Source organism: Octodon degus, unplaced genomic scaffold, assembly GCF_000260255.1.
Source record: "Octodon degus isolate 3935 unplaced genomic scaffold, OctDeg1.0 scaffold00031, whole genome shotgun sequence".
NCBI classification, from domain to species: Eukaryota; Metazoa; Chordata; class Mammalia; order Rodentia; family Octodontidae; genus Octodon; species Octodon degus.
Window position 1 is genome coordinate 5,994,826 of NW_004524607.1, and position 27,269 is coordinate 6,022,094.

The following is a 27,269-nucleotide window of genomic DNA, read 5'->3' on the forward strand; positions in this document are numbered from 1 at the left end:
TAGCATTGGGATTATGGGCGTGCGGCACCTCGCCAGGGTTCAGGGGCTGGCACAGCATGTGGTGCCGGTGATTGAACTCCGGACCTTGTACTTGCCAGGCAGGTGCTTATGCTGCCTAGCTATCTCCCTTGCACTTGATTCTTATTTATGCAAATTGTGTAAACATAACCTACTATTTTGTGCTTTAAAAAAGTAACATTCTGTATATGTTTTGCATCTTGCCTTTTAATTAATATTTTGCAGTAAAAAGTAAAACATCTGGTCAGAGCTGAGAAGAAAAGGTATTGATTTTCCTCTAATATTTTGTTTTAAAAACAAATAAACCAAAATTAATATAAAAATGTAAACAAGAGTACATTATATTTTTTTGGTAAAAAATTATTTTTATATACATTTCCTGCATTTTATTATTATAGATAAGATGAAGGATATATGTAAAACTCTAAATTTCTGACCTACTGGCTTTGGCTGGCTGTGTCTAATCTACCTGATTTGCTTTGACTACATACTCAAAAATACACACCATTTCTTTCTATATATCTAACTATCTATCTATCTATCTATCTATCTATCTATCTATCTATCTATATATTTGTGTGTGTGTGTGTGTGTGTGTGTGTGCGTGTGTATGTACCAGGGCACATTAGGTAGTTCAGAATCATAGTGATCCTCCTGTTTTCAGCCTCCCCAGCACTGGGATTAATGGGGGGCGACACCATGCCCAGACTCAGTCACTGGCTCAGCACACCCTGGGGAGGGGCCTGTGTGGCCTGTGGTGTGGAGGATCAAACCATCCTTGTGCTTGCCCAAGCAGGCACTTAGTCTGCTGAGATATCTTGCCGGCGCTTACACCATTCATTTTGAAACTGTGGCTTTCTTAATGTTTTTGTTTGTTTTGCTTTTGTTTTTTGAGACAGGGTCTTGCAATGTAAGACTCTAGTCTGGAATTCACTATGTAGTCTAGGCTGGCCTTCAACTCACAGCAATCTTTTTGCCTCAGTCTTCCCAGTGCTGGGATTACAGGCTGGCCTTCTTTAGTTTTAATGATGATATCATATAAAAACAACTACAAATGACTCAATACATGCTTATGGAATAAATTCATGATCTCTTAATCTTTTGGGTGAGATCAGCATTTATTATAACTTTATTTTCATTCATCACACAGTGTTTTGCTCTAAAAGATTCTCAGCTCTCTGTTTAAATTTTTGCACTAAATTACTTTAGCAACCCATAGCAGGGTCAACTGTTAGGTTATTCCTCTTAAAAAGAATAGCTGTAATTTTTTGAGTGCCTCACTCATAGCAGGCACTGTGTAAAGAGCTGGTCCTAGTATCCTATTTAACTCCATCACAAATATCTGGGAGAAGTGATAGCATTCCCTTTTCACTGATAAAAATACAGAGGCCCAGAGAAGTCAGACAATACTTGACAGCATTTGTGTTCTGATCAATCCCAAGGCTCTTAAGTACCCTACTGCCCTCTGAAAGTGTTAGCTGATTATAATAATTGGGAGGGATACCTGCATGGGGCATCTTCTGTGAGTCTAGGATATGCATTTATAGCACATTTGAAGTGAATGAGTTGGTGCTGTTCACACACAAGGATGGGAATGGTCCTGACCCTCTCTCTTCTCCAGACCAGAGCTCTGAGTCTAGGCAGGTCCCCATGTGTGCTTCTGTGTCAGCATGGGCACATCCTCATCCACACCACACTGTGCAGACTGCCATTAGCAGCAGTGGCTTCCTTTACTCTACCATGGCCTAATTATCATTTTAGGAGACAGCTTCTGTCCTAAGCTACTATAGCAAGTCCTTGTCCCACCAAACCAGCTCTGCTCAGGCAGTTGCTATCTAGCGATGGAACAGTCAAATAACCTCTTTACCTTTTTTTCTTTTTACAGATTAAAAAAAAAGAGTAATGTTTAATTGGTCTTTTTTTTGGCCCCCTTTGGTCACAAGCATTGAACTCAGGGTCTTCACACTGTGCTACACCCCCAGGTCTTTTTCTTTTTTATTTTGAGACAGGGTTTTGCTAAGTCATTAAATTGTTCAAGCTGATCTTAAATCTGTAGTGCTTCTGCCTCCGCCTCCTAGAGTGTTGGGATTGTAGGCATGGACACCACATCAATTTTAGTCACTTTTTTGGTTTTTACTTGACTAGCTCTTCAAAGACCAAGAGAGGAGCTGACACTGACTTCACTTGCTACTATTTAAGAAAACTTCACAGTGGTAGAGGACTTAATTTTATCAGGAAACATTCTAGGTTTCTGTTAAATGTAGAATGCTTTCCTTAACCCCAGGATAAAATAAAATTTCATTTGCTTTTACTTTTCTGTAATAATGCCAATAAGAAGAGATTGCCAGGGGCATGAGGGAAGCCAATTGTATAGCTGAACAAATCGATGGTAAGTCTACTTGCCAAAATCTGAACATACCAAATAAGTATTAGACAGAGACAGACAAACACACACACACACACACACACACACACACACACACACACACCCCTCTCACTGAACTATCAGAAAACGATGAGATAAAGATTAAAATAACTTCGATGTTCTACTGCTATTCCTCTGACGCTCTAACTTCTCTCGTACACCTTCAGCACAGGTGTGTATGAAGCTACAGGTTGACACATTTCACCATATGAAAGGCACAATCATAAGCTGACTATGTTTCTGATTACACTCTGAACACCTGAGTCCTAAGGGCTGGTGTCATTGGTATCCCATTTTCCAAATGGTGACATCAAGGCAGAGAGAGACTAAGAAAATGTCCCAAGGCCTACAGCTAGCGAATGGCAGCTCTGACTCCACAACCGATCCTCTTTGCCTGTACATGCATCTTGCTATGTGCTGAAATCAAAGGGGGCTTTCTAGAAAATGCTAGACCAAAGTTTAAACAATGACAATAATGATGATGGGGGTGATGGCACCACTGATGGAATCTTTGCCTGCTTACTCAGACATAGTGGGAGGCTTTTAAAAAAATAAAACAACTGCAACAATAACAACAAAAAATAATCTGATGTCATCTTCACAGCCTAGGGGATGAGAATCTTAATATCCTTATTTTAAGGTTAGGAAAACTGAGGCTCACAGAGCTTAAATAATTTGCTCACATTATAGAGTGGATATTGGGACTCCAGGTTAGTCTGGAACTCCAGGTCCATAGCTTAGGCTTACACCCTTGCCAACTTTCCATAATCGCCTGGGTCCCCAATCCAGTAAATGAGAAGAACCAATGTGTTCATCTAGCAGCACTAGAGCCAAGATCAATTTGTGGTCACTGATTACCAGGAAAACATATGCTACACTTTTCACCCCTGTATGAGGTTGAATACAATATAATTTTAAAATATCTTAGTATCTGAGTGAGACATGTGACTTTAGACTTTAGAATGCAGCGTTTTGTTAAAATTAACAATTTTGCCTGGAGGCAGAGGCAGGAGGATTGCAAGCTTGAGCCTAGCCTTAGCAACTTAGTGTCTTGAAATAAAAAATTAATAAAGAGCTGACAGTGTTACTCCACACAAAATCACTAGCACCAAAAATGACAGCAAAGTAAAATGAAATGAAACAAAACAATAACAGAACTTTGTTAAATAACGCCAGTGTCTGTCTCTGAATTAACACCTTATGAATGGGCAGTTCAAAAGGTATAATAATAACTGAACTTTTTCCAGAATATTTGCTCAAATTACTTGTCAAAAGAAAGAAAGGGAGCAGAAAAAAAATCCTTCAGTGTGTTGAAATTTTTTCATCTCTTTACATGTCCTGGAATCCAGTTAATGAAAACACAATTAGATTCTATGACAAAGATGAAGAATCGATGGCCATAGGTGGTGGGATTTCTTCCTGTTGAGAGCTGGCAGCCAAGAAGGAAGATTCTAGCATGCTCCTTCCTCACCCCATTCGGGAGACTGACCTAATACCATGTGGCTGCCTGTCTTGCAGGGGTGTGACAACCTCACACGGGTCCATTTGAGCTTTCAGGATAGGGGTGAGTTCAAAGTCAGGGGGCTTTGATCCACTGGGAAATCCTGTCTTTTGTTTCCAGGTAGCCCCCTCCAAACCCTCTCAGATCCTTAGCAGGTGTGAAGCAGGGATCAGGCACAACTCCCTTATTTGATGCCTTCTCTACAGACCTAACTTCGTTCTTGAGCGTAACTACCAGTAGCATGAGTGTCTCAGACTTCGTTGTGGCTTTCAATGATAGTACCATGGGTAAACATTCAAATGTAAAAAGTAGTTGCTATCAAGAACCCCAATAAAAGAATTTTTAAATATAGTAAGGATTTTGTCTCTGTAGCTTTTTTTTTTTTGGAAAATTCTGTTGAGTTTTTTAAGAAGATAAAAATGGAATGGGTATAGTATTCCTGCTTCAAATTTATTATTATTATCATCATTATTGTGTGTGTGATATTGGAGATTAATTCAGTTCCTTCATACTGAACTACATCTCTAGCCCTTTCATTATTTTTTTATTTTGAGACAGGACCTCACCAAAGGGCTGAGTTGTCCAGGCTGGGCATGAGCGTGCAAGCCTACCCTCTCAGAGTGTCATTCCCATAGTATTTTGAGTAAGACTAATTGTGCTAAGCTGATTCCGAAGTATTCTTACCTTTTCACATGCACACAGACACACACACAGATACACACACACACACACACACACACACACACACACATACACCCCAAGTAATTTTTTAAAAATAATTTTTCCTGACTTTATTTTTTTGGCCATAAGTATCTACCACCACCTCCAAAGATTAAAACAACAAGAACAACAACAACAATGAAAACAAAAACATAGTGCTTCATGAACGTGGCCAATTCATCATTTGGGATTATACTTTAATTCTCATTCTCTTTCATTACTAGAAAGAGGATATGACATCCTTGGAGATGTGCTAAAGCTCAGACAAGACTTTCGAGTAGGTATTGCTGATGACTCTGTGAATGCAATTCCTTTCCACTTTAGGAAGTTTGTGTGCCATATGAAATGTACTGTCATAACACAGTTTCTGAAATAAAAATTTGAAATAAAATTAGCAATCAGTATTCTACTGTGAAGATCATTTTCTCACGGATACCTGTGAGTTTGGAGAGTTAACCCTGGGAGGAGCCAGCAAAAGTTGTAACTCTAAGCCCTGAGAATGTGTAGCTAGCTATATGATCAGCCTTTAAATCATCAGAAGGATAAATTCTGAATAATTCATTCTAGACAATAAAGCATTTCCTCCATTACAAATACTCAAACGGTGAGGCATAGCGGTGCATTTTACTTAGAAGTTGGAATAGAAAAATCAAAAAGAAATTCTCATCAGTAGGTATGTTTTCTACCTTGACCTCTTAAAGTTCTCAGAAAGTGTGGTGGCACACACCTGCAATCCCAGCAGTCCAGGAAGCTAAGGAAAGAGGATCATAAGTTCAAGCCCAGCCTGAGCAATGTACTGATTTAATGAGAACTTGTCTCAGAGTAAAAAATAAAAATAAAAATAAAAATAAAAATAAAAATAAAAATAAAAAACAAATATAGGGCTGAGGATGTAGCTCAGCATGCAGGGTTGGATTAAATCGCCAGTACCAGGAAAAAAAATAAATTTACATCTCAAGGGCTGTCCACCTGGCAGTAGAAAAGCAAGGAGTTCTATTCTGGGCACACCTCCAGGCAGCAGCTTTCAGCACCAAGCTGATGCAGGTATGACTTGTACCTATTTCAACCAAGTTTTCCTCCACCCCCATACCCAGGCTGCCAGAAATCTTAAGAGGCTTTTGAGAACCTCCATTTAGTGTCGACTGCATAAAATGATCCTTTCATGAAAAGGGATTGGAACAAGGGTTAAAGCAGACACTGAAAGGTTACTGTAGAGGGCACAGTGTTCATACAACCCTCCTTTAATATGTGTGGTGTGCACCTGTGATAAGATGATTCATTGCACGGGGCCTCTCTTTGACAAGCGCCATCGTTCAGCCCCGGGCTTCTGATGGGACAATCCTGTACCCGCCTAGGAAATAGAACAAGGTCAGCTTTTTCTTTCCCTGGGATGTAGATGGAGATGGTTTAGCTTATAATGCATCTTTGTTTACTCTTTATGTAAGATACAAATGGGGTCAAAGACACTGCAATTCCCGCTCACTTCAGAGTGGCCAAGCAAAGGGTTTGTAAAAAAGAAATAACTCTGAGAAGGGAAATCTGGGAGGATGCTCTCTTGCTCTCTCTCCCTGGGTTTCTGATCACAAACAACTACAGTGGAGAAGCCAGAGGCCTCCCCACTCTGTGGGGCTCTGATTGGAGGCCACCCCTGACACCAGCAGCTTTAATCTTGTCTGCTTTCCACGTCACTGTCGGGTTTACTGGGCCATCCAAAGCTCTATCAGTACGTCATCTTGGGATGTGGGACATGGACCCACTAGCAGCATAAGGGCATGGTTGCTTTTTCCTGACATGAGGACAATTGATGGACATTGACAGACTAGAAGAAAGTCTGTAGGGGTGCAGGTGACTCCCGGCTTCCCTGAGGCCTGACAGGGGCTGTGGGGTGACACACAATCAGCATCTTTCTTTTCTTTTATAAAAAATTAATTAACTAATTAGTTTGTTTGTTTGTTATAGGGTCTTGCTATGCAGTTCAGACTTGTAGCGATCCTCCTGTCTCAGCCTCCCCAGCGCTGGAATTATAAGCATGCGCCACCACTCTGGGTCTACGTGGTCTGCACAGTGCATGGGGACTGGCACGGCACGGCATGCAGTGCCAGTACCCGAACTTGGGACCTTGAGCTTGCCAGGCAGCTGCTTAGGCCACGGCTGGGCTATCTCCCCATCCCAATTATCATCTTTCTAGTTCCCCCCTTTCTTCAGTTGCTTTCCAGGGCTTCTTTAGCACCTTCCCCTACTTTATAAGTCATCTTTAGGGAGACTCACTTAGAAATCTTATGCAAACCAGGGAAGGATGCTTGCCAGTTTCCCTGTCAGATTCAAGTGTGATTTTTTTGAAGTGAAAAATTCAAAAGCAAAATTGAAATTTTATTTCCCAAAGATTTAACTTTTTGTGGATTTGGTTCAAAGAAATGCCTCAGTAATGAAAAGTAAGTTCTTCCACAAAGGTCATAAGTCACTGCATAAATAAATAAATACATAAAAAATAAATAAATCTGTCTTTGACATTCTTAGGGAAGGAAAGAAAAATCTTGCTCCTAAAATACAGAAACACCTCCCAACTCTTCTTCTATTCTTGACACTGCTAGTAAACATTATTTATTTGTCTCGGATAGATGTGGTTACATATCACTGTCATGCAAAAGAAATTCATTTCCTTTCCGAGTTCAATCTGCCGTAAAAATTCACTCTTGTCCCCATCTCCCACTCACCTGTCCTTGTGCATTAGTAACTAGTTGACCCGTGACCCCCTGAAGGCTGGAGAGGGCATTGCCAAAGGCCTGTGAGCTTGCTAGGGAGCCCATGGCTGCAGCCGCTGCGGCCTGACTTGCTAGAGGATTATTAACCAGCTGCAAAGAGAGAAAAAATCAGGGTGAAAACCACCTAGAGGCACAGGCAAAATACACGGACAACATTCCCTGGGGACTGTGGTCCTCACCCCAATGCACTCATGCAAAGGACCCTGAATCCTGCTGAAGCACTGAAGTCCGGGGAGGGTGGAACTTTCTCCACCACCTCGGGGCCTTCTTTGTGGACCTTCAGTTTAGGGTAGACTCGGTGGGGGATGAACTTGAACTTGAGGGGCCAGGTAGGTTATTTGTGAGGATCTTCCAAATTGGAGTAATCTTTTCAGAGATTTTGTCCTCTAGGCTAGCTAAAACTTCAATGAAATGTCTAGTCTCTTTGAAGTAATTACGGGAATAAAACATGATAGGGTAGAGATAGGAGAGAGGAATGGACTTTTAGCATTTTTCTTTTGTGAATTTATCATGTCTCATTTGTGAACTGCAGTTTCTTTCAGGGGTTTTGGGTGAAGCAGGTGCCCCTGTTTTCCTCCCTTAAAGAAGGAAACTAGAGGTAGTAGAAATGGAAATCTGTTTTAATAACAGGCAAGTCTAATTTTGGGGTTTGGGTCTCACTCCAACCATGGGCTTCAGGATCAATGAGAAAAGACCTTCGGTGAACGGTCAGGCCGACATCTGCTTGCCGGATGTCGTACGTGCCCTTCCTTTAGCCTCTTCTCTGGGACAAGAGTGACACAGGGAAGAAGAAAGAAAAAGGGAGAGAGACCAGCTCAGGGAGGAGGTTATGGCTGCCAAAACCTGTTTTTCCATGGAGACCAATTCAATATTCTTTATCCTGCCAATTTTCCACGCCACAGGTTCCCAGGCTTTCTGACCACGAGGCAGAAGTGTGGCTTGAACTGAAATCTGCATTTAGGTTAATGACTAGATATAAATTCAAGAAACATTTAAACTAGTTTCACAGTATTGATTTTGATACATGAATTTCATTTGTATTTATTCTAGGGTGTTATTTTTTTCCCCCATATAGTTTCTCTCAAGTACAACAATTGTTGTGTATAATAATGCATTTCCCATCACGGGTTCCCACATCCATGAAATTCCTGCCTTTTAGCAGAAACCTGCCATGGCTAACACTTGGTGGAAAAAAATCTAATGCCATACTTAATTCAAATCCTGGAAGCTCTTCTAAAAATGCCTCCTTTTGAAAGGAATTTTTTCTTTACCTTTTTTCTCTTTCTTTCCTTTTCTCCTTCCCTCTTTCTTTCCTTCAGAACATGATTTATGATTTAATTCCTTTGGAAATTTGCCCCTAGTTTATAGCATCAGATGAAGGAGAAAATACTAAATATCAGAGGAAATGAGAAAAAGTAAGAATTTAATAATTTTTCCCATTAGTGATATCCTTATCGTACTGGTTTCTTTATTTATTTATAACCAAATCTCTGATAACCATTTCTACAGTAATCTCGTTGATCCAGCACATTGTTTTAGAGATGAAAATCCATTTTAAGTTCACTACTTTATATCTTTTGACTTTATCTCTCCTTCCAGAAAAAAAAAAAAATGATGGTTTTCTTTTTAAGGAAAGAAAAATCTCACTGTTTGGCCTAAAGAGGAACCCTGTTACAGCCCCCGCTAGCATCATAAGACTTAAAATACACATTGCCTGTGGTCTTGGTTTTCTGAGTATGCATAGAGTGTGTATGAGGCGAGTGGAGGTAGGCATCAAGAGAAGTGTTAGCTCAATTACATCCAGGGAGAAAAGTTAAACTGTATTCTTTCTTCTTCCTGCTGTCTTTCCTCTGAATGGGGCACGTTCAATGTAGATGACTCTCTAGCTTCTTATGGGTCTTTGTGGAAGGCACCTAGGCTCTGAGGAGATGCCCAGTTGGCCTCTAGCTCTGCAGCTAGGACTATAGGCACCAAGAGTGTGTGGAGGGTTCAGGTCTGTCTGTACCTGACTGCATTCTGGCTGCACCTATGGGTGGTATTGATAGATACGGCTTCATAAATACCTTCTGGCTTTTCTGTCTGTGACAGCCAGGGCGAAGATGCAATGGACGTTAGAATAAATAGCAGGGAGTGGGAAGGGAACAGTTAAGAAACCATAAGTGTTTTCCTCATCACCTCGGGTCATGTCATTCTGTATTGTCCCCAGTCATGTCACGTTAGCCATGTTCCTATCATTACTTCTTCTTGATTGGGGATTCAGGGTAGATTTGGACAGCAGCAAGTCCATGCACAATAAATGCACATAATGAGCATGTTAATATTTGTGGCCTAACTGGTTATTTTGGAGCTGCTGCCAAGCTTATGGCCTATCTTTCATAGCTAGTGTACCTACCCAGCAAAGAATAGCTCACATGAAACCTGACTGTACTACATGGTCATGTTTCCAAGAGATCAACTCGAGAGAGGCAGGCACAGAATGCTGGTGCATGCTTGTTTATTATACATGTGGGTGGTTTCAGAGCAAATATTTGCTGAAGGTGAAAGTTCTTATGTTATATCCAATTGGAACCTGGGTTTGAATATATTAGGCCATAATTCCAGAGTCCACAACTAGTCTAAAAATCTGCTCATAGAGGCACTGATTTCTTATGACATTTTTGTTCTTCCTAGAATTTTACAAACAACAGCAGCAGCAATAGCAGATCTATACCACCCCCCAATGGTGGGGATCAAACCCAGGGCTCTGCAAATCCTAGAGAAGTGCTCTGTCATTGTGCTGCATTCCGGAGCCTACAAAATAATCTTTAAACACAGCTTTGCATCTTTGAAGTAGATCTTCGGACCTCTCCTTCCCCCTGCTCATCCTTAATGCAGCTGTGGGAATCACTGGGAAACCAGACTGCTCTGGTTTGTGACTCTGCGTAACCACACCTTATTTTCTCATGGGTAAAAATAAGTATAAAAATAATACAGGGCTCTGATTAGAATTCAGTGAGATAGCAGACAAACGTTTGAGAATAGTCCCTAGTGTCAGTCGTGTTCTTAATAAATGCTAGGTAATACTTCACAGCTCCTATTGCACATATGGGTTTTGAACTAGTCCATCTGTCAGAGTTAAAAGTCATCTCCAGGGCTAGGGAGATAGCTCAGCAGCTCAAGTGCCTGCCTGGCAAGTTCAATCCCCAGTACCCAAAACAAAACAAAAAACAAACAAACAAACAAAAACCCCAAAACCAAAAAAACATGTTAAAACTCATCTCCATAAACTTCTTACTTTAAAAAAATTTTTTTTTTTTTTTTTGTATTTTAGGGAAAGGTCTACAGGGTGTTCAGGGTCTCATTACTAGATCGGACTCCTAGGGATCCTCCTATTTACAGCCTCTCAAGAGCTGGGATTATAGGTGTGCACCACAACGCCCAGTCTCAATTGCCATTGGGGTGTGCCCTGGGGGAGGGGCTGGCAGGGCAGGTCTGGGGATAGAACTCCCAGCCTCTGTGCCTGCTTGCAGGTGTTTTAATCCGCTGAGCTATTCGACTGGCCCAAACATCTTTAGAAATAATGTAAAAAAATTCTGTATTTTTATAGCACTTTCCTTTTATATTTTGAGAAAAGGGAACTTTGCAAGAATCTACTAGTCAATTGACAGTCATAGGTAAGATGAATTTCACTTGTAGGAGTGAGCAAAATTCTTATTTTATTTATTTAAATATTATTTATTTATTTATTTATTTATGTATTTGGTACAGTGTCTCACTTGGACTCATAGGGGTCCTCCTATCTCAGGCTCCCCAGGGCTGCGACTACAGGCGTGCACCAGCATGCCTGGTTTCAGGGGCCAACACTAGGCACAGCATGTGGTAAGGGAGACTGAACCCAGCTCCTTGCGCTTGCCAGGCAGGCACTTAGACCACCAAACTATCTTCCCAGTCCAAAAATTTTTATTCTATAAGAGTTACTCAAAAGGACTATTCTAAGTCTGAAGTTAGTGGTTTTTTTTTTTTTTTTTGAGGGAGAGGGTTGGGGTGACAGACCAATAAGATCAGACATTACCTTTCCCCCCCCTGTATTTAGGGCAGGGTCTACAGGGTCTACAGGGTCTCACAAGGTAGATCAGACTCGTAGTGATTCTCCTGTTTCCAGCCTCCCAAGCGCTGGGATTATAGGCCTGCACCACCACGCCAGTCTCAATCACTGTCTCAGCACACCCCTGGGGGTGGGGCCAGCACGGCACGCCAGGGATCAAACTCCAGCCACTCCTTCTGCCTAAGCAGGCGCTTTAGTCCTCTGAGCTATCGGGCTGGCCCTTTTCTCAAAATATAAAAGGAAAGTGCTATAAAAATACAGAATTTTTTTACAACATTTTAAAGGTTCCCATAAGGGTATTCATTTTGAAATTTAATTCCTGCTTCACATCAAAATATTATGACTCATCTATCTCATGGTTGCTGATTTGACAGTGAGGATGTATAAGATAAAGATTTTCAAAAATTTTTTTTCCTCATTGCACTGCAAAAGAAATGACCAACAGAGTGAAAAGACAGCCTATAGGTTGGGAAAAAAAAATTCCAGCTAGATCTCAGAGAACAAATATCTAGAATACATAAAGAACTCAAAAGAATTGCAGTACAAAAAATAAAAGATCTAATAAAAAATGGGCAAGTAAAATGAAGTATAAATGGCCAGTAAATACATGAAGAAATGCTTAACATCATTGGCCATGAAAGAACAATATTGAGATTCCATCTTACTCCAGAAAGCACAGCCGCCATCAAGAAATAAAACAGTAATGGTAACAAATTCTGGAAAAGCTGGCCATGGTCAGGGAGAGGAAGGAATCTTTTTACACTGTGGTGGGATGGTAAATATGGAAATCCGGATGGAGATTCCTCAGCAAAACTGAAACTAGAAATTCCATTAGACCCATCCATTCCCCTTCTATGTCTCTTCCCAAAGAGTTAAAGATATCATGTTATAGTGACACATGCATACCTGTATTTATAGCATAGTTCATAACCGCTAAGTCTTGGAAAAGGCTATATTCCATCAACCAATGAATGGATAAGGAAAATGTGTCATTTACACACAATGGAGCCCTATTTTGCCATAAAGAAAGATAAACTTGAGTTAATCTGTAGGAAAACAAAGGCATCCTGAGACCATGATGTTAAGTGAAATAAACCAGACACACAAGCTTCAGTATTGCATGGTTTCTTTTCTATGAGAAATCCAAATTAAAAATGAAGAGGAAAATAAAAAATTCTAGAAGCATAGAGATAAATTTTTCTCACAAAGGGGGTCAAGTGATGGAGGGAGGTGGGAGAAAGATGAAGGAAAAGGGATGAAAAGGGAATTCAGATTTGATTTGTAGGACCAAGTACCAATTTCCTACAAGAAGTGCAAGCATTGTGTGCTACGGGCTTGTACTAAGAAAAATTTCCCTCAAGATTTACAATGATTTATCGATTTACTTATCAATAGGTATAACTGGATGCTTATCTCATATTGACAATAAATCCACATTTCCAAGTCTACATGCTTTGCGATCTCCTCGGGATCTCTTTTGTATCTGCAAAAACTAAATAGTGATAAGAGGAGAATTTTAATCAGGCCTGTCTGACACACACCCTTTGATACATCTTAGGCTGAGCACACCCAGATGTCACTGTGGATAAGCTGCTGCCTAATGAAGGAGGGCTTTTTTCCAAATCTTGCCCCATATTCTTTCTCTGAGAGACTCACACCCTGCATTCTGGTAAAGAAGTCAAGTTCCTTTTTATTTGAACATTTGTGGTTCCAATATTTTTCATGAAAATGGGTTAATTACATTTTTCAATTATTATGGATATATTTGCAAAAATATGGCAGCAGCATGAAGCAACTTAGCTTGGACATTTCTGGCTTTGCTTTTGTTCCAAGAGGGCCTTATGAATTCTGCAGACTCAAACCTTCCTTCGGAGAGTAATTGCCCATGATCCATAGTTCTATCATGCCCCTTGTGAGCAGTGTGGATTTCAGAGTATGGATTTTGGAGCTGCTCATCTCTGCTATTAGCTTTTCAATTTAGAACTCTGGGACTGCAGTGCCATTTGTTTTTAAATGGTGATGTTCAAAAATGCATTTATCACAATATCCTGCCCATTAATGTCCAAAACGATGCTCAGTGACAGCCTAGAGACAATGGGGTAACGACAGCATTTGAGTTCCTCGTGCACACTAGGGCTTTGATTTACCCTGTACTCTCATGTGTGAGAAAAAGGTGTCTCTTGGATCCTTCGGACTCTTGTAAGCTTGAGTTCTACCCTCAAATCTTGTTTTCAAAGCTCAAGGGAATTCCAGCCACTCCCTTGAATGCTGGCTGGGTGGCCACGTTCCTCTCTGTGATGTACTGAGCGGCCATCTTATCCTACTAAACTGTCTCCAGGGTCTCTCGATGATCATTGTATATAGATCTTCACCATAGTTCGAATCTAGTTTCGGAGCTTTGATGGTGAGAAAGGCATCACATATGCTCTCTGCCCACCAGTTTGTCTGCAGACGTGCCAACATGCTAGATGCCGACCAGCCAACGTTCTGCCAACCTGTGGGAAGCCTCAACTGACCATTGCTGAGAGTTCTCTCGGGTTGGGGTGCTTAAGATTTGCAATGATGGTCCTGAGGCCCTGCAACAGCCCGAAATATTTTGCTTCATCCATGTAAAAACCACAATGATTTCTAATAGGATCAAATTTAATTATATTTTATTTTTACGGGAAAAGTATCAATGCAGTAACTAATAATTCTTGCTATAACACAGAGCTATATTGGCCACCAGGAATTTTTAAATAACTGTTTTGGTGGGATTACCCAGAAGGAGGGGAAGCATGGATTCTGCAGGACAAAATAATGTTCTATGATTTTGTCCCACTCTAACTGGCCCTCCACACCTAGAAGCCATGGGTTTACAGCCCTGGGGTTAAAGATGAAGTCCAGCAATCCAGAGGCCTGGATGACCCTTTGAAATGGATCCTGGAGGCTGGGCATGGTAGCACATGCCTGTAACTCTAGTACTGTGGGAAGCTGAGATATGAGGTCTACAAGTTCTAATCTGGCTTGAGCAAATGAGCAACACCCTCTGTCACAATTTTAAAAATGGGTCTTGTAGCTGAGTCCAAAGGCCATGGGCTCAAACAAACAAAGAACAAACTCTCAGCAATGATGGCATTCAAAGGTGAAGACAGCTCCCTAGAAGTTGCCAGGGCTTAATACCTCAGCTGTATTGTCATAGCCATGGCTCTCAGAGTGACACTTTAGTCAACAATGAACTGCATATAAAATGGTGGCTCCATAAAACTATATTGGGGCCAAAAAATTCTTATTAGGGATGTCATAGCTGCCACAGCATCATAGCACAATGTGTTAACCATGTGTTTATTTTGATACGGGGTAAGCAAGTCTACCAGCCATGAGAAAGCACAGATTTTCCAGTTATATGTAAGATATAATATTTGGTTATGATATAAATGACAAAAGTACTCATTTTAAAATTTATTATATTTTTCATGTTTATCTCAAATGTTGTCCTTGTCATTTGAAAAGAAAAGTTTACTTTAAAGCAGTATCCTGTGCTTTGTGGGCCTCATCCATGATGTGTTTCCTACCTCTCTTGATTGCATCAAATGGTCAGCACTCTGTGAGGCTGAGGTAGGAGGATTGTAAGTTTGAGCTCATCCCAGGAAACTTAGTGACTTAGCAAGATCCTGCCACAGGATAAAAGAAAAAAAAAAAAGAGAAAAGGTTGTGAACGTAGCTCAGTGCAAAGGCCCTGGGTTCAACCTCTAGACAAAAGGGAAAAAAGCTCGCAGGCAGTGACTGCCATTGGCCAGCTAGGTCTGTGTTCTTCCCCCTAAATGTTCTCATGATGATGAATTTATTTCACTAAATAAATTTCTGGGGACGTCTCTCTGTCAGCAAGCAGTGCATGGCCCCCACTTGGGAGCTGGAGGGCAAGGAGGCAGCAAAAAAGTCTTCTGAGCTTTGTATCCCTGCGGTGCGGTGGTTGAGAGTTGGCCTTTGGAGCCTGCGCTCTCCATCTCAGACTTGTGGGCTGGGATGAAGCCTGTGCAGATGGCAGTACGGGCAGAGCTCAAGGGACTGCTGAAGGGATAAGGATAGATTACCTGTGCCCCTGAGCACGAGCGACGCTGCCTGGAGGCCAGGTGACAGTGTGGCATCACTCAGAGAACAGACATTTTCTCTCCTTGTGTAGTCTCACTGCAGTGGGATTTTAGGGGCTATCATGCTTGTATGCCTTTAGATGGTTTATACACCCAGAAGTCAATGGGTGCAGAGTCAAAATTGATGCACCTCTGAGAAGCTCTGCAAAGCCTGGACACAGGGGACTGTCTCTGAGCCCACGAAGACACCTGTGAGGACACCAGAAATACACGGGAGAGAGAGGTGGACAGAATAATTGAGATCTGGACCTACAGAGCTCACGGATGCTAGCTGGAGAGGAAGGAAATAAACAAGTGTTGCTGACCCACTGTGATTTGGTGGCAGGCTATTAGGCAGCTCTCCAAAGAGATGCATTTCTTCTTTATTTTTAAATCTACTGACAAAATAGTCAAGCTCAGAGTTGAGGGAAAACACTAGCTTTCAAGTTAACCCAGTACATTTATTTGATTTTGAAGTAGAGAGGTCAGCATCACGGAAGCACACCAACTCTAAATCAGATTTTATCCACGTTATATGTAGACAAATACTGCATTACCACAAGCCTACACATCTCATTTCCTTTTCTGTCTAGTCCTCCACTTAATAACCGAAAAACCCATCTTTATATGGAGTTTCATGCTATTTTCTTACTTACATACAATAGTACTACTCTTACCAATTGCCTATTGTCATGGCACATTAGTTAGGTGAATTTGTTGATATTTCAAAATTACTCTTTCTGTATTTTTTATTCTATCATCCAGTTTAAACAAGTCATTGGGAGCACTCCTGTGATGGAAAAAAATGCAATCCTTTTCTTCTTTTTAAGAAATAAGTCGTTGCCATGATGTAGTAGTTAGTTTTATTCCAGTTTCTAGCTATTGAAAAGCACAATATACTCTTTACTTGCTCATGCCTAATTTCCTTAAGTTATTTCTCAACACTTGTTGAGTCCTTGTGAGGGAAAATAGGTGCTACCAAGAGCGGAAAGAATATAGGAAAGGATGAGGGACCCAGGGAAATCTGGGACACAGCGTCAGGACAATCTGGCTCATCAGATATTTCCTGGTAACCATATTGCAGGCTCTGTGCTAGGCCCTACGGATCCATGGACACACAGCACAGTGCATCATATCCTCAAGGACCTCCCATCTCCAAACCCTTTCCAGCCAGTCTGTAAGAAGGAGGACAAGGAATCCAGAGCAGGAATGCTCCTCAGGCCTTGAGCAGATGGGGAGTATCCTAGGGATGACTTTTTGGTACTGAGTCTTAAATGATGGTTAGATGTTTGTGATGGTTTAGATCTAGAATATTCCCCCGAAAGTCTGGTTTTTCAGAGGTGAGACTTTTGGAAGGTGACTGGATTATACGGGTGCTGTGGATTAGCTCAGTGAAGATTTCATATGTGACTGTGTTGTTTGGAGGTAGACTCTGGTTGGATCAGGTGGGTCCTTGGGATGTGGCCTGGTAGAATGTATTCTTTGTCCCCAGCTCCTCCCTTTTTTCTCTGCTTCCTGGCTATGCAAAACTAAGAAGTTTGCCTGCACCATGCTCTTCTGTCATGCTGTGTCTGCCTTGGAGCCAGGAGACCAGGGGCTGAATCCAAATTAAACCTCCGTTTATTTATGTTGTGCATGTCAGGTATTGTGTCCTGTGATAGGAAAGCTGAGTGACACAGGTTGATTGGGGGAGGTGAGAAGAGGAGAAGTAATGGTTCTTTTAAAAAAATATAAATTTATCTATCTATCTATCTATCTATCTATCTATCTATCTATCTATCTATCTATCTATTTGTTACAGGGTCTCGCTACACAGCTTAGACTAGCTGGGATTATAGGCATGCACCACCATGCCTGGTTTCTGTGGCCAGCATGGCACTTCCAGAATCTTCCAGGGCCAGCTCAGCATATGGTACCAGGGATCGAACCTGGGTCCTTGCTTTTGCCAAGCAGGCACTTAGACTGCTGAGCTATCACCCCAACCCTGGAAAATGCTTCTTAATCACTAAAATGGCATAATCAGTGAAATGAAATTGAGAAACAACTTTTTTTATACTGGAGTCACTTTGATGGTAATTTTGATATCTGGGAATATGAAGTAGAAGAGAAAAAGATGGTAGGGGAAGGCCAGTGCTTATAGAAGGAGGATCTGGTCAGTCATTGAAGGGTTCATCCTGTTTTCCACAGGCAAGGGTTGAGGGATTTGATTAGATCTGAAGTTTGGAATTGACTGCTTTGGAGGCTGAGTTGGTCTTGGTGTGGATGGGTCAGGCTGTAGGCAGAAGGGACCAGGAGGCAGCGAGGAGCAATGACAGTAGGAGGAGCACCCTGAATTAAGAGGGGCACTGCTTGGTCAAGTTTGCACACAGAAGTACAGTTTGTCTTATCATTCATTCAGCAAACATTGAGCAGTCACTGTGTGTCAGGTAGAGTGGTGAGATCTCTGCCTCAGAGCGCTCCCAGGACTGGGTGAGACTGTTATGCAGGTATACAGTTGAGAGCCCCTGGGTACAAACCCCGGTAGAGGCTAGCTCACGGATCCATGCAAATACTGGGGACTGGCTTGCCCAGTCCAGGAAATAGTAGGGATTTCAGAGAAGGGTCATTGAAGAATTGATAAAAGCTAACTCCTGCTTAAGTCACCTGTCAACTAGGAAGAGGAGAATAAAGAAACAATATGCAGAGAATTATGGGGTCACCAGGAAGTCCCCAGTGTTCAAAGCAATTAGAACAGAAGATGGAGCTTGGTAACATTCCAGCAGGGTTCTGCAGGTTGAGGAAGAAAGCAGGAAACATAAACGAGGGACAGCACACACTAAGCGTGCACACAAGTTCACGAGGTGTAGAGAACCTCCTGGGTGACTCTCCTGAGAACTGTTGCTGTGCAAACTCCTAAATATTCATACCCGTTTGCAATATTATATAGATAGCCTTCGCAGCTCAGCAGCTGGGAAATGGCACTAATTGATAGTCATCAAATCATCAAATGCTTTTTATTTATTTTATATGAAGGGAAATTTAAACTGCTGACTGCCAAAAAAGTGAACAATTAAGCTTGGAGTAGTGAAAACAAATCCATCACCTTGAAAAATACTGAATGTTCTCTGTTACAAAAATTTACAAAGGTAAATTATGAAGGGCCACTATCACACCCATGAGTGGGTGTGTGATTTTACAAAATTATAATTTTATCAATTAATTAGAAGGACTGTACTAGTTTATGATAAAAGCTCAAATGGTTGAGAATCTTCCCAGAATAGATGGAAGTCTTTTATTTACGTTGGGACGCTTTATCTCTTTTCTTTTTTTTTTTTTTTAATACTGGGAATCGAACTCACTACCTTACACTTGACAGGCAGGTGTGGTGCCGCTGAGCTATATCTCTAGTATGGGACTCTATTACTCTTGGAAAAAAAAATGTTTTTCAATACTAGTGATTTAATAAAGTTTTTGCACTGTCCTATATTTTCAACCCTTTTGTATTCTGTATTTTTGAGTTAGTATCTTGCTGGCATGTTCAGGGCTGCGTTCAAATTTATGATCTTCCTGTCTCAGCCTCCCAGAGTTCTGAGATTACAGGTGTGCTCCATCAGTCTGGCTGTATATTTTCTATGGATTTTAGTTTTACCAGTGAAACTCAAGAAGCTTTTCATAAATTCAACCAGTTCAATTTATCACAAAAACATAAAATTCCAAATATGTACCTCTTGTTCCTTTCCCTTCAGTAATCACATTGGTTATTAATATGTGCTTGTAACAAATGTTATGCATAATATATTTATTTTATCAACCTATGGACAAATAGAAAGCTTTGTTTAAGCTGTGACTGAATTATTGTTACATATAATGGCTTGCCTGCCTCATAAAGTTATTCATGAAGAGCTGTTATACGCAGAGGAAATGCTGTTCTCCCACAGAACAGTCCTACACTTGCATCATATACTATGTTCCCCAAAGACCAGCAGAAATCAACCCATGTTTGATCTGCCATTGCACCTTAGAATGTCTTTCCTGAGTTCACAGTACGGGTCTGACCTGCCATTTAGACTACAGAGAAGAAAATGCGATTTGTGGCCATATCAAACCTTCTTGTATAGGTTTCTCTATATACAGCTCTGAGTTTCCCAGGAGAGTTCTTCCTTTTAAGAGTAAGGGAGAAACTGGGGACAGTGGCACATGACTGGAATCTGCACATACTGGGAGGCCGAAGCAGGAGAATGCAAAAAGGGGCCCAGCCTGGATGGAAAATGTAGCGACTTAAAAAAATAAATAAATAAAAGGTCTGGGGATGTAGCTCAGTGCAAAAGGACTTAATCCCTAGAAAATCTCTCTCTCTCTCTCTCTCTCTCTCTCTCTCTCTCTCTCTCTCACACACACACACACACACACACACACAGGCATGAACGTACACACGCACGTGCACACACACACACAGCTCCACTGGCCCAAAGCAAACTACACCATTAGGGAAAATGAACAGTCCAAATTACTAGAGAAAATATGACTCTGTAGAAGTCAGAAGATAAGTACATGAAAGAGAAAGCAAAAAACATGAGCAGAATGCTCAAAGGTAAATAAAATTCTTCTGTGCTCACGAAATATATTGGTTATAGGTTGTTCTGAAAACATTAAGCTAACAATAAGAACCACTACCGGTAGGAGCCGTAAGCCAAGAAAATATAAAAAGTTGTTGTATAGATCGTTTGGGAAGCTCCCATTAATAAAACTGAACACAGGTTAAAAAACATCAGCTTTAATCTCACCAAGAGCAAAATCGAGCCTGTGTGGGGATTTTCCACATTTACAGAGAAGAAGCCAGGTAGTTAGTAAGTTAAAGAAACCAGTCTAGGGCCGGTCAAATAGCTCAGTGGATTGAAGCACCTGTAAGCAGACTCAGGGGCCAGTGGTTCGATCCCCTCAGGGTCGCGCTGAGATGGCGATTGAGACTGGGCATGGTGGCACGCACCTTTAATCCCACTATGAGTCTGATTTAGTAGTGAGACCCAGAACACCCTGTAGACCCTTCCTTAAAATACAGGGGGCTGGCGGGGGGGGGGGGGACACCAATCTTCCTAATCAGCAAAGAGAAAAAATATTTTTAAAAAGGTATGTTTTGGGAGGTGGGGAGATAGTTCAGTAGGATAAGTGCTTGCCTGGGAAGCTCAAGGGCCTGAGTTCAATCCCCGGTTCTGCCAAAAAAAAAAAAAAAAAAAAAAAAGTATGTTTTGGCTAATCTTGGCCCATATTGAAAAATTACTGTGCATGGACAGCACAATCTAGGTAAATAGAGATGCAGGGAGGAAAGTGACATTGCTAGAAACCAGCAGTGGGGCTCTTTTCCTCGATCAGTCACTCACCTTGCACTACCCAAGCCTCTGTGTCCTCACGTGTAAAACTACATTAGTGGTTCCCAAATAGGGTCCTATGGGAAGTGACACCACAGTGCATCTTTGATCTACACTGAGATCCACCAATCAGTTATTCCTCCTGCCACTCCAAGATGGGAGAAAGTAAGGTTCCTGCCCTCTCTCAGGACTCTTCAGGGTGTTACGTTGAAAGCCAGCTCCAAAAATGAATACTTGCTTTGGAGCAGGCCTAGAAGGAAGGGCTTTCTAGCTCTATAGTTCTCCAAGTGGCCCTGTTCCCAGCCACATCAACATTTCCTGGGAACCATGAAAAATGCAAATTTTCAGCCTCCCTCCAAGATCTGCTGCCTCTGAAATTCTGGGTAGGGTAGGAAGGAAGAACACCCTGAACTTTCATAGCTCTGTGAGATGCTTGTTCAAAATGAGTCTGATGATCCCCAAATTGCAAAAGTTTAAATTGCAAAAGTCTACAGTTGTACTGGTCAGCTTTCCATTACTGTGACCCAAATGCCCGAGATCATCACCTTTTATGGAAGAAAGATTTATTTTAGTTCTGAGTTTCTGTGGTTTCATTCATGGTCACTCTATGGCACATAAGCACAAACAAAAAATGGACATGGGCTTGGGTCCCAATATTTCCTTTAGTGATCCAACTTCCTTCCCCTAGGTCCCACCTGCTAGTGTTTCCTCCACTCGTGACTAGCCCTTTAATGTAGAAATGGGTCTTTGGAGGACATTCGAGATATGAACAGTAACAATGGTGATGACAAAATAGAATGAAACAGAGAAAAGTGCTATAATCATTTTTGAAATCTATACTCATGAGAGTTATGAAATAAACCATAAGGGATGATTAAAATATATCTTGAATGTTTAAATTAAAAAGTTGATTACAGTAAAAGACACACTGCCATGAATCCCTCTCAGAATACTCCCTCTCATGCTGAACACACCTATCCCATTGTTCTTGCACTTTCTAAAGCAGCTCTGAGTGTCTTCACCAAGTGTGATAAAAACAGTGTGGGTGGGGTGCTGAGTGTTACCCAAGGGAAAGGAAGGCTCATAAAACATGATGGCATGTCTTTGTCCATCTTATTCACTGCATCTGGTACCATGCAACTGCTAGGTCTTCCCCAAAGTCAATATGACCATGAACAATAAATGTTTTGAATCAATTCAGGACATGGAGGTACGCATGACAGCACACGTAAAGACACCCAGGGAAAAGAATTTCCAGAACTGCTTCAGAAAGTGGCAAGAATGATGGGATAAGTGTGTTCAAAGGGAGAGGAAGGATTTTGAGAGAGATTAGTGCCAACGTGTCTTTCAGTGTAATATTTTTTAAAAAATTAAGCATACTATATCTGCTTTGGCAAATAGAAAAAGGTCACTGGAGATAAGTACTTATTGGATAAGGGGGCTTATAGCAAGGCTTTGGCACAACTGTGTGGCTTGTTGACCCCAATGTTGCCTTCCCACAGCCTAAGGTCAGCAGCAGTAGCCAAGGGAGCACTTCGGGCTGACTTTAGGACTAGGGGACTTTCCAACATAATCAAAGTTATTGCAGTGTTCTATCACAGGAAATAACACTAGAATTTAAAATCTAGAATAGATTTGTACTGAAGAACAAATTATGTGATTCTAAAAGATAACTTTGAGTCAGTCACGTAAAGCCTTTCTAAGACTATAGCCAGGGACTCAGAGGCACATCCGGGTTTTGTTGATGTGTTGAGGAACAACACTACATAAAGAGCGAGTGAAAGAGTCAATAATCACTATGAATTTCAGGCAGAGTCAGCTGCTGGGGCTTCCTATAAGTTCACTGTGAAATTCCAGAATCAGTTGGCTTGAGTGGCTCTATTCTTGTGCTTGTATGGTTAGGAAGTTGATCTGACATTTTAGAATATCATGAATACTGCTTAGTTCTTGTTTTGTGTACTAAAAAATGAGAGCATCTTTTATTGTTCTTTATGCCTGTGTGTTTCTTAATCACTGGATGTGGAACAAAAATGATACAAACTGGCTCAGTGTAAAAAAAGAAAGAAAAGAAAATATACAAGTATATACAAATTTACATCATTATTATGTGGTAATTGTTTTGTGGTAAACATTATTAAAATAAAATAGAGAAATAAAAATAACACAGATGAAACAAATTAGATATGTTTACTTTTTCTAGATTTTGGTTTCAAGAACATGGGTAAAATGATTAATATAGTCATAAGAATTTGAAAGAAGAAAGCCACCAAGGAGACAGGAGAAATAAAATTTTTAAGAATTAATCAAGATACAATAGAAGTTAATGATGTCTTTAGGAAAATGTCTTTTGCTTTGTAAGTTTACATGCTAACAATCAATAATATTTTGGTAAAACATTTGAGGATCAGGGCAGCTCTCAAAGTATTTTTGGGAACTCACACCCCAGGTATTGCCTTGGAATAAAATGTTTGAGGGTAAAGTAAGCTTGGCAAACACTCCATGAAGTACCTGCTTCTGGGTGATTTATAATGCAATTCAGCATGTCACTGGTTCTGCAAGTTTTCCATGGGTGAAAAGGAAATTTAAAAATAACCTTCCCCTTGTTTAACTCTACATTTCCCAACATTACTTGATTGTACTGCCTCCTTTCCATGTGACACCTCATGGAAAACCCCAGAGAACTTGGTCCTGTAGTAGGTACTTTGGGAAAACCTCCTCCTCCTCCTCCTCTTGCTCCTCCTTCTTGTGGCCAGCTATGGGGCTGGCATGGCATGTGGATTGAACCTCAGTTCCTACTCTTGCCTAAAGCAGGAACCTCAGCTCCTACTCTTACCTAAAGCAGGCCCTTTAGACCACTGAGCTATCTTACTGGCCCTAAAACTTCATCTTCTAAACCTAGATACTTTGCAAACTACCCTGGCCTAGAAAATACTTTCTGCGGTGCTTCAGTTCTTGTTTGTGCAAATAGGTCAAGATAACATTAATTTAAAAAGTCCCATGGAGATGCATGGATTTTGAGGACTCACAAACACATCTGTGTTATCTGAGGTGGCATTATTTTTGCATTACTATTAAATGAAAAGAATCATGTAGTGAACACAATCATGTCTGCACCTTTACATTCCACAGGAGAAGTCTGAATGGGATCAGGGCAATAGAAAGCAAGACGAGTATCAAAGAAATTCTTGGGAGAAGTAAACAAGAGGGTGAGTCTCTGTATTTAGGTTGGAGTAGGGTCAAGTGCATCCACATACACCTACTTCTAAGGTTTTAGGCTTTTCATTCTATCTGTGGTTGACTTGGGTAAATCTAGCTAGGGAGAATTTTTTTTTTCACCTTCCCAGTCCTACATGCCTAAGTAGATAATTGCTAAATGACTACCAAATTTTTCATTTTGTTTATAAGCCTCAATTAAAAATGTTTGTTAGCAAAAACAAAAGACATATTCTCATATGCAGTATAGAATAGTATAGTTTAAATATTTTTGTATTGACAAATGAATTTACATTTAGTCTTTTATTTTTCTTAGTTTCTATAAGTATAGCTTTTTTTTAAACATGAGAAGTGTTGGTAGGTAAATTTATTTGTATGTATAGATAATTGCTTTGCTTTACAATTGCAAGAAAAGAGTTACTCCAAGATGTTGTCCAAAAAATGATTTCTTTAACATAAAATATAGTCATTGTGGTTATAATCAAATCTTACAACTGTGTGAAAAGCCTGGTTCCAAAATTCAATTTTAGGGCTGGCCAAATAGCTCAGCAGATTAAAGCACCTGCTGAGGCAGATGCAGGGGTCGGAGGTTCGATCCTTGGCGTGTCTTGCTGGCCCTGCCCCAAGGGCACACTGAGATGGTGATTGAGACTGGGTGTAGTGGCAGGTGCCTGTAATCCCAGCTCTTGGGAGGCTGAACACAGGTGGATCATTAGAGTCTGATCTACGTGGTAAGACCCTGTAGACCTTTACTAAAATACAAGAAGAAAAAAAATCAATTTTATTGTTTAGAAGTTGTCATTGACAACATTGTTTTGGAGCATGTTAGAATTAAAATAAAAGTAGAATTATTAGATTTGGATTTTTTTTCAAAACATAATACAATCAGGTGCTACTATCTTTTCCTTTTGATTTTCATATATGTATAGAAAAGCAATAGGACATGGTGCCTTCTTGTATATTGCTGAAATGAGTGAAATTGCTTATGTCTCTTAGGACCATTGTAAGTAATGCCACAATCACTAGAGATATATTTCTTTGTAGCAAACATATTTTACAGAAGGAAGAGGAGGAGTCAATAGATATGTAGAGATGTCCATAAGTTGTCCAAAGGAAAACAGTAAATTATGGCAAATAAACATAAGCAGTGCAGTGAAAATTGCATTCTACTTTAAAGAAAGTTTCAAAACAATCCTATAATTTTCTAAACGTTCTAATGCATTTCTCTCTCATGAACTTTGTCACCTAGCATTCAAATAGTAATCATGCAACACACTATTAAATAGGTTATTTTGAGTAGAAATGATTTCACATATAAGATGGGCTTCATGTAGTAGCCATTAATTTCAAAGAATAGACAGAAGATGAACTTGGCAGCAAAATAAGTACTTTTTCCTCCTTTCTAGTTTTTGCTTCCCCTTAGAAGACTATATTCAGGGAATTCAAAGCACCACTACAAGAGTTATTCTATAGCACTTTTTTGTTTCAAAATTATTTTTACTTTCTTCTTTCACTTAATAATGAACATTTAACTTCCTCCATGCCTTTTCATGGCTATATTCCATTCAAGTATATATTTTAAAACTCCAAATGTACCACATTTTACTTATTAATTTATGTACTGACGTGTTGACATCTTGGTTGTCTCTAACTTTGGGCAATTATAAATAAAGCTCCTGTAGCACCATGTGCAGGTCTTTAGTGAAGACATAAGCTATCAACTTCTATGAGTAAACACCAAAGAATGTAATTGATGGATTGTATATGTAAGAAACTGCCAGACCATTTTCCAAAGTGGTTGTATAATTTTGCATTCCCAACAGTAAACCCCGAGAGTGCCCACTGTTCCACTCACCCCACCCCAGCATTTGTCATTGTTGGTGTCCTAGATTTCAACCAGTGCACTATCTGATTCCAACTATGTGGAAAAGACTGGACTATGGAGACAATAGAAAGACAAGTGGTTGCCAGGAGTTAGGTGAAGGAACAATAAATGGGCAGAGCACAGAGGATTTTTAGGGTTGTGAATTCCAAATGATCCTAACATTGTGGATGCAGGTCATCATATATTTGTCCAAATCCACATAGTGTACAACACTAAGAGTGATCCCAAGTGTAAAATGCAGACCTTAGGCCACGATAAAGTATCGATGCAGGTTCATTAATCATAACCAGTGTACCATTCCAGGGGTGGTTGTTACCTGAAAGGGAAGCTGCACCTGTGTTGGAACAAGAATATCTGAGAAACCTCTGTATCCTTATGATAAGCTTTTCCATGGACTTAAAGTTGTTTTAAAAGATTCACCCAGGACTGTTTTCCAAATTATTTTGGTCATTGAACAAGGACAGCAAGGCTGGTGAGAGCTCAGCAGACTAAGTGCCTGCCTTAGATAAGTGCAGGGACCAGGGTTCGATCCCTGGCAGCATGGGTTATGCCGGCCCCACCCTCAGGCAAATTGAGCTGGTCACCAAGACCAGGCATGGTGACTCATGCCTATAATCTCAGGGTGGAGGTGGCTGAAACAGGAGTATCCCTATGAGTCCGAGTTGTGTAGAGAGACCCTGCTCCTAATACATTAAAAAAGAACCAAACATGGCCCTAGCCCTTCAAGGTCAGTGAGGACTCAGGACATAAGAGAACCTGTGCTGTGACATCCTGTAACTAAGTGGTGTCCCAAATTTTCTGATCAAGGAGATTATGGGGCCACAGAAGAAAGTGATCGATGTGTACAGTGTGCCAAAGGAGAGTCACCTAGAGAGAAAAAAGTCTCTCAGGCTTTCACAGAGAGCAAATTGGTCAAGCAATGGCCATGACTCATCCCGATGGCTGACACTGACAAAAGATCCACAAGGTGCTGTACGTTGTTCCAGGGTAAATCCTGAGGGGATTTGACTGAACTTATGAGATGGCAAAAATTACATTTTTGGTTAGATAGGTCTTGCTTTAACTTGGTCTTAACCATCCAGCAGGAAAGTGTAAACACGAGGTATAAAAAGTAAAGCTATATTAATATTAATATGCTGAGCTGTAAAAGGCTCAAGTCAACAACTTCGGACAATTGCCACTTGTGCTGGTAACTCACTACAATATG

The 27,269-nt window shown here is 40.7% G+C and overlaps 1 protein-coding gene across 2 annotated transcripts in view; it reads right to left on the bottom strand.

Annotated features, from left to right (window-relative positions):
* The window catches only part of Pou6f2 (POU class 6 homeobox 2), a 396,956-nt gene that overhangs the window by 50,309 nt on the left and 319,378 nt on the right, over positions 1-27,269 (bottom strand). For both annotated transcript variants that reach the window (XM_004629565.3, XM_004629564.3), the window contains exon 5: positions 7,379-7,516. In XM_004629565.3, the coding sequence (XP_004629622.1) occupies positions 7,379-7,516 (138 nt within the window). The remainder of the gene's footprint in view (positions 1-7,378; positions 7,517-27,269) is intronic.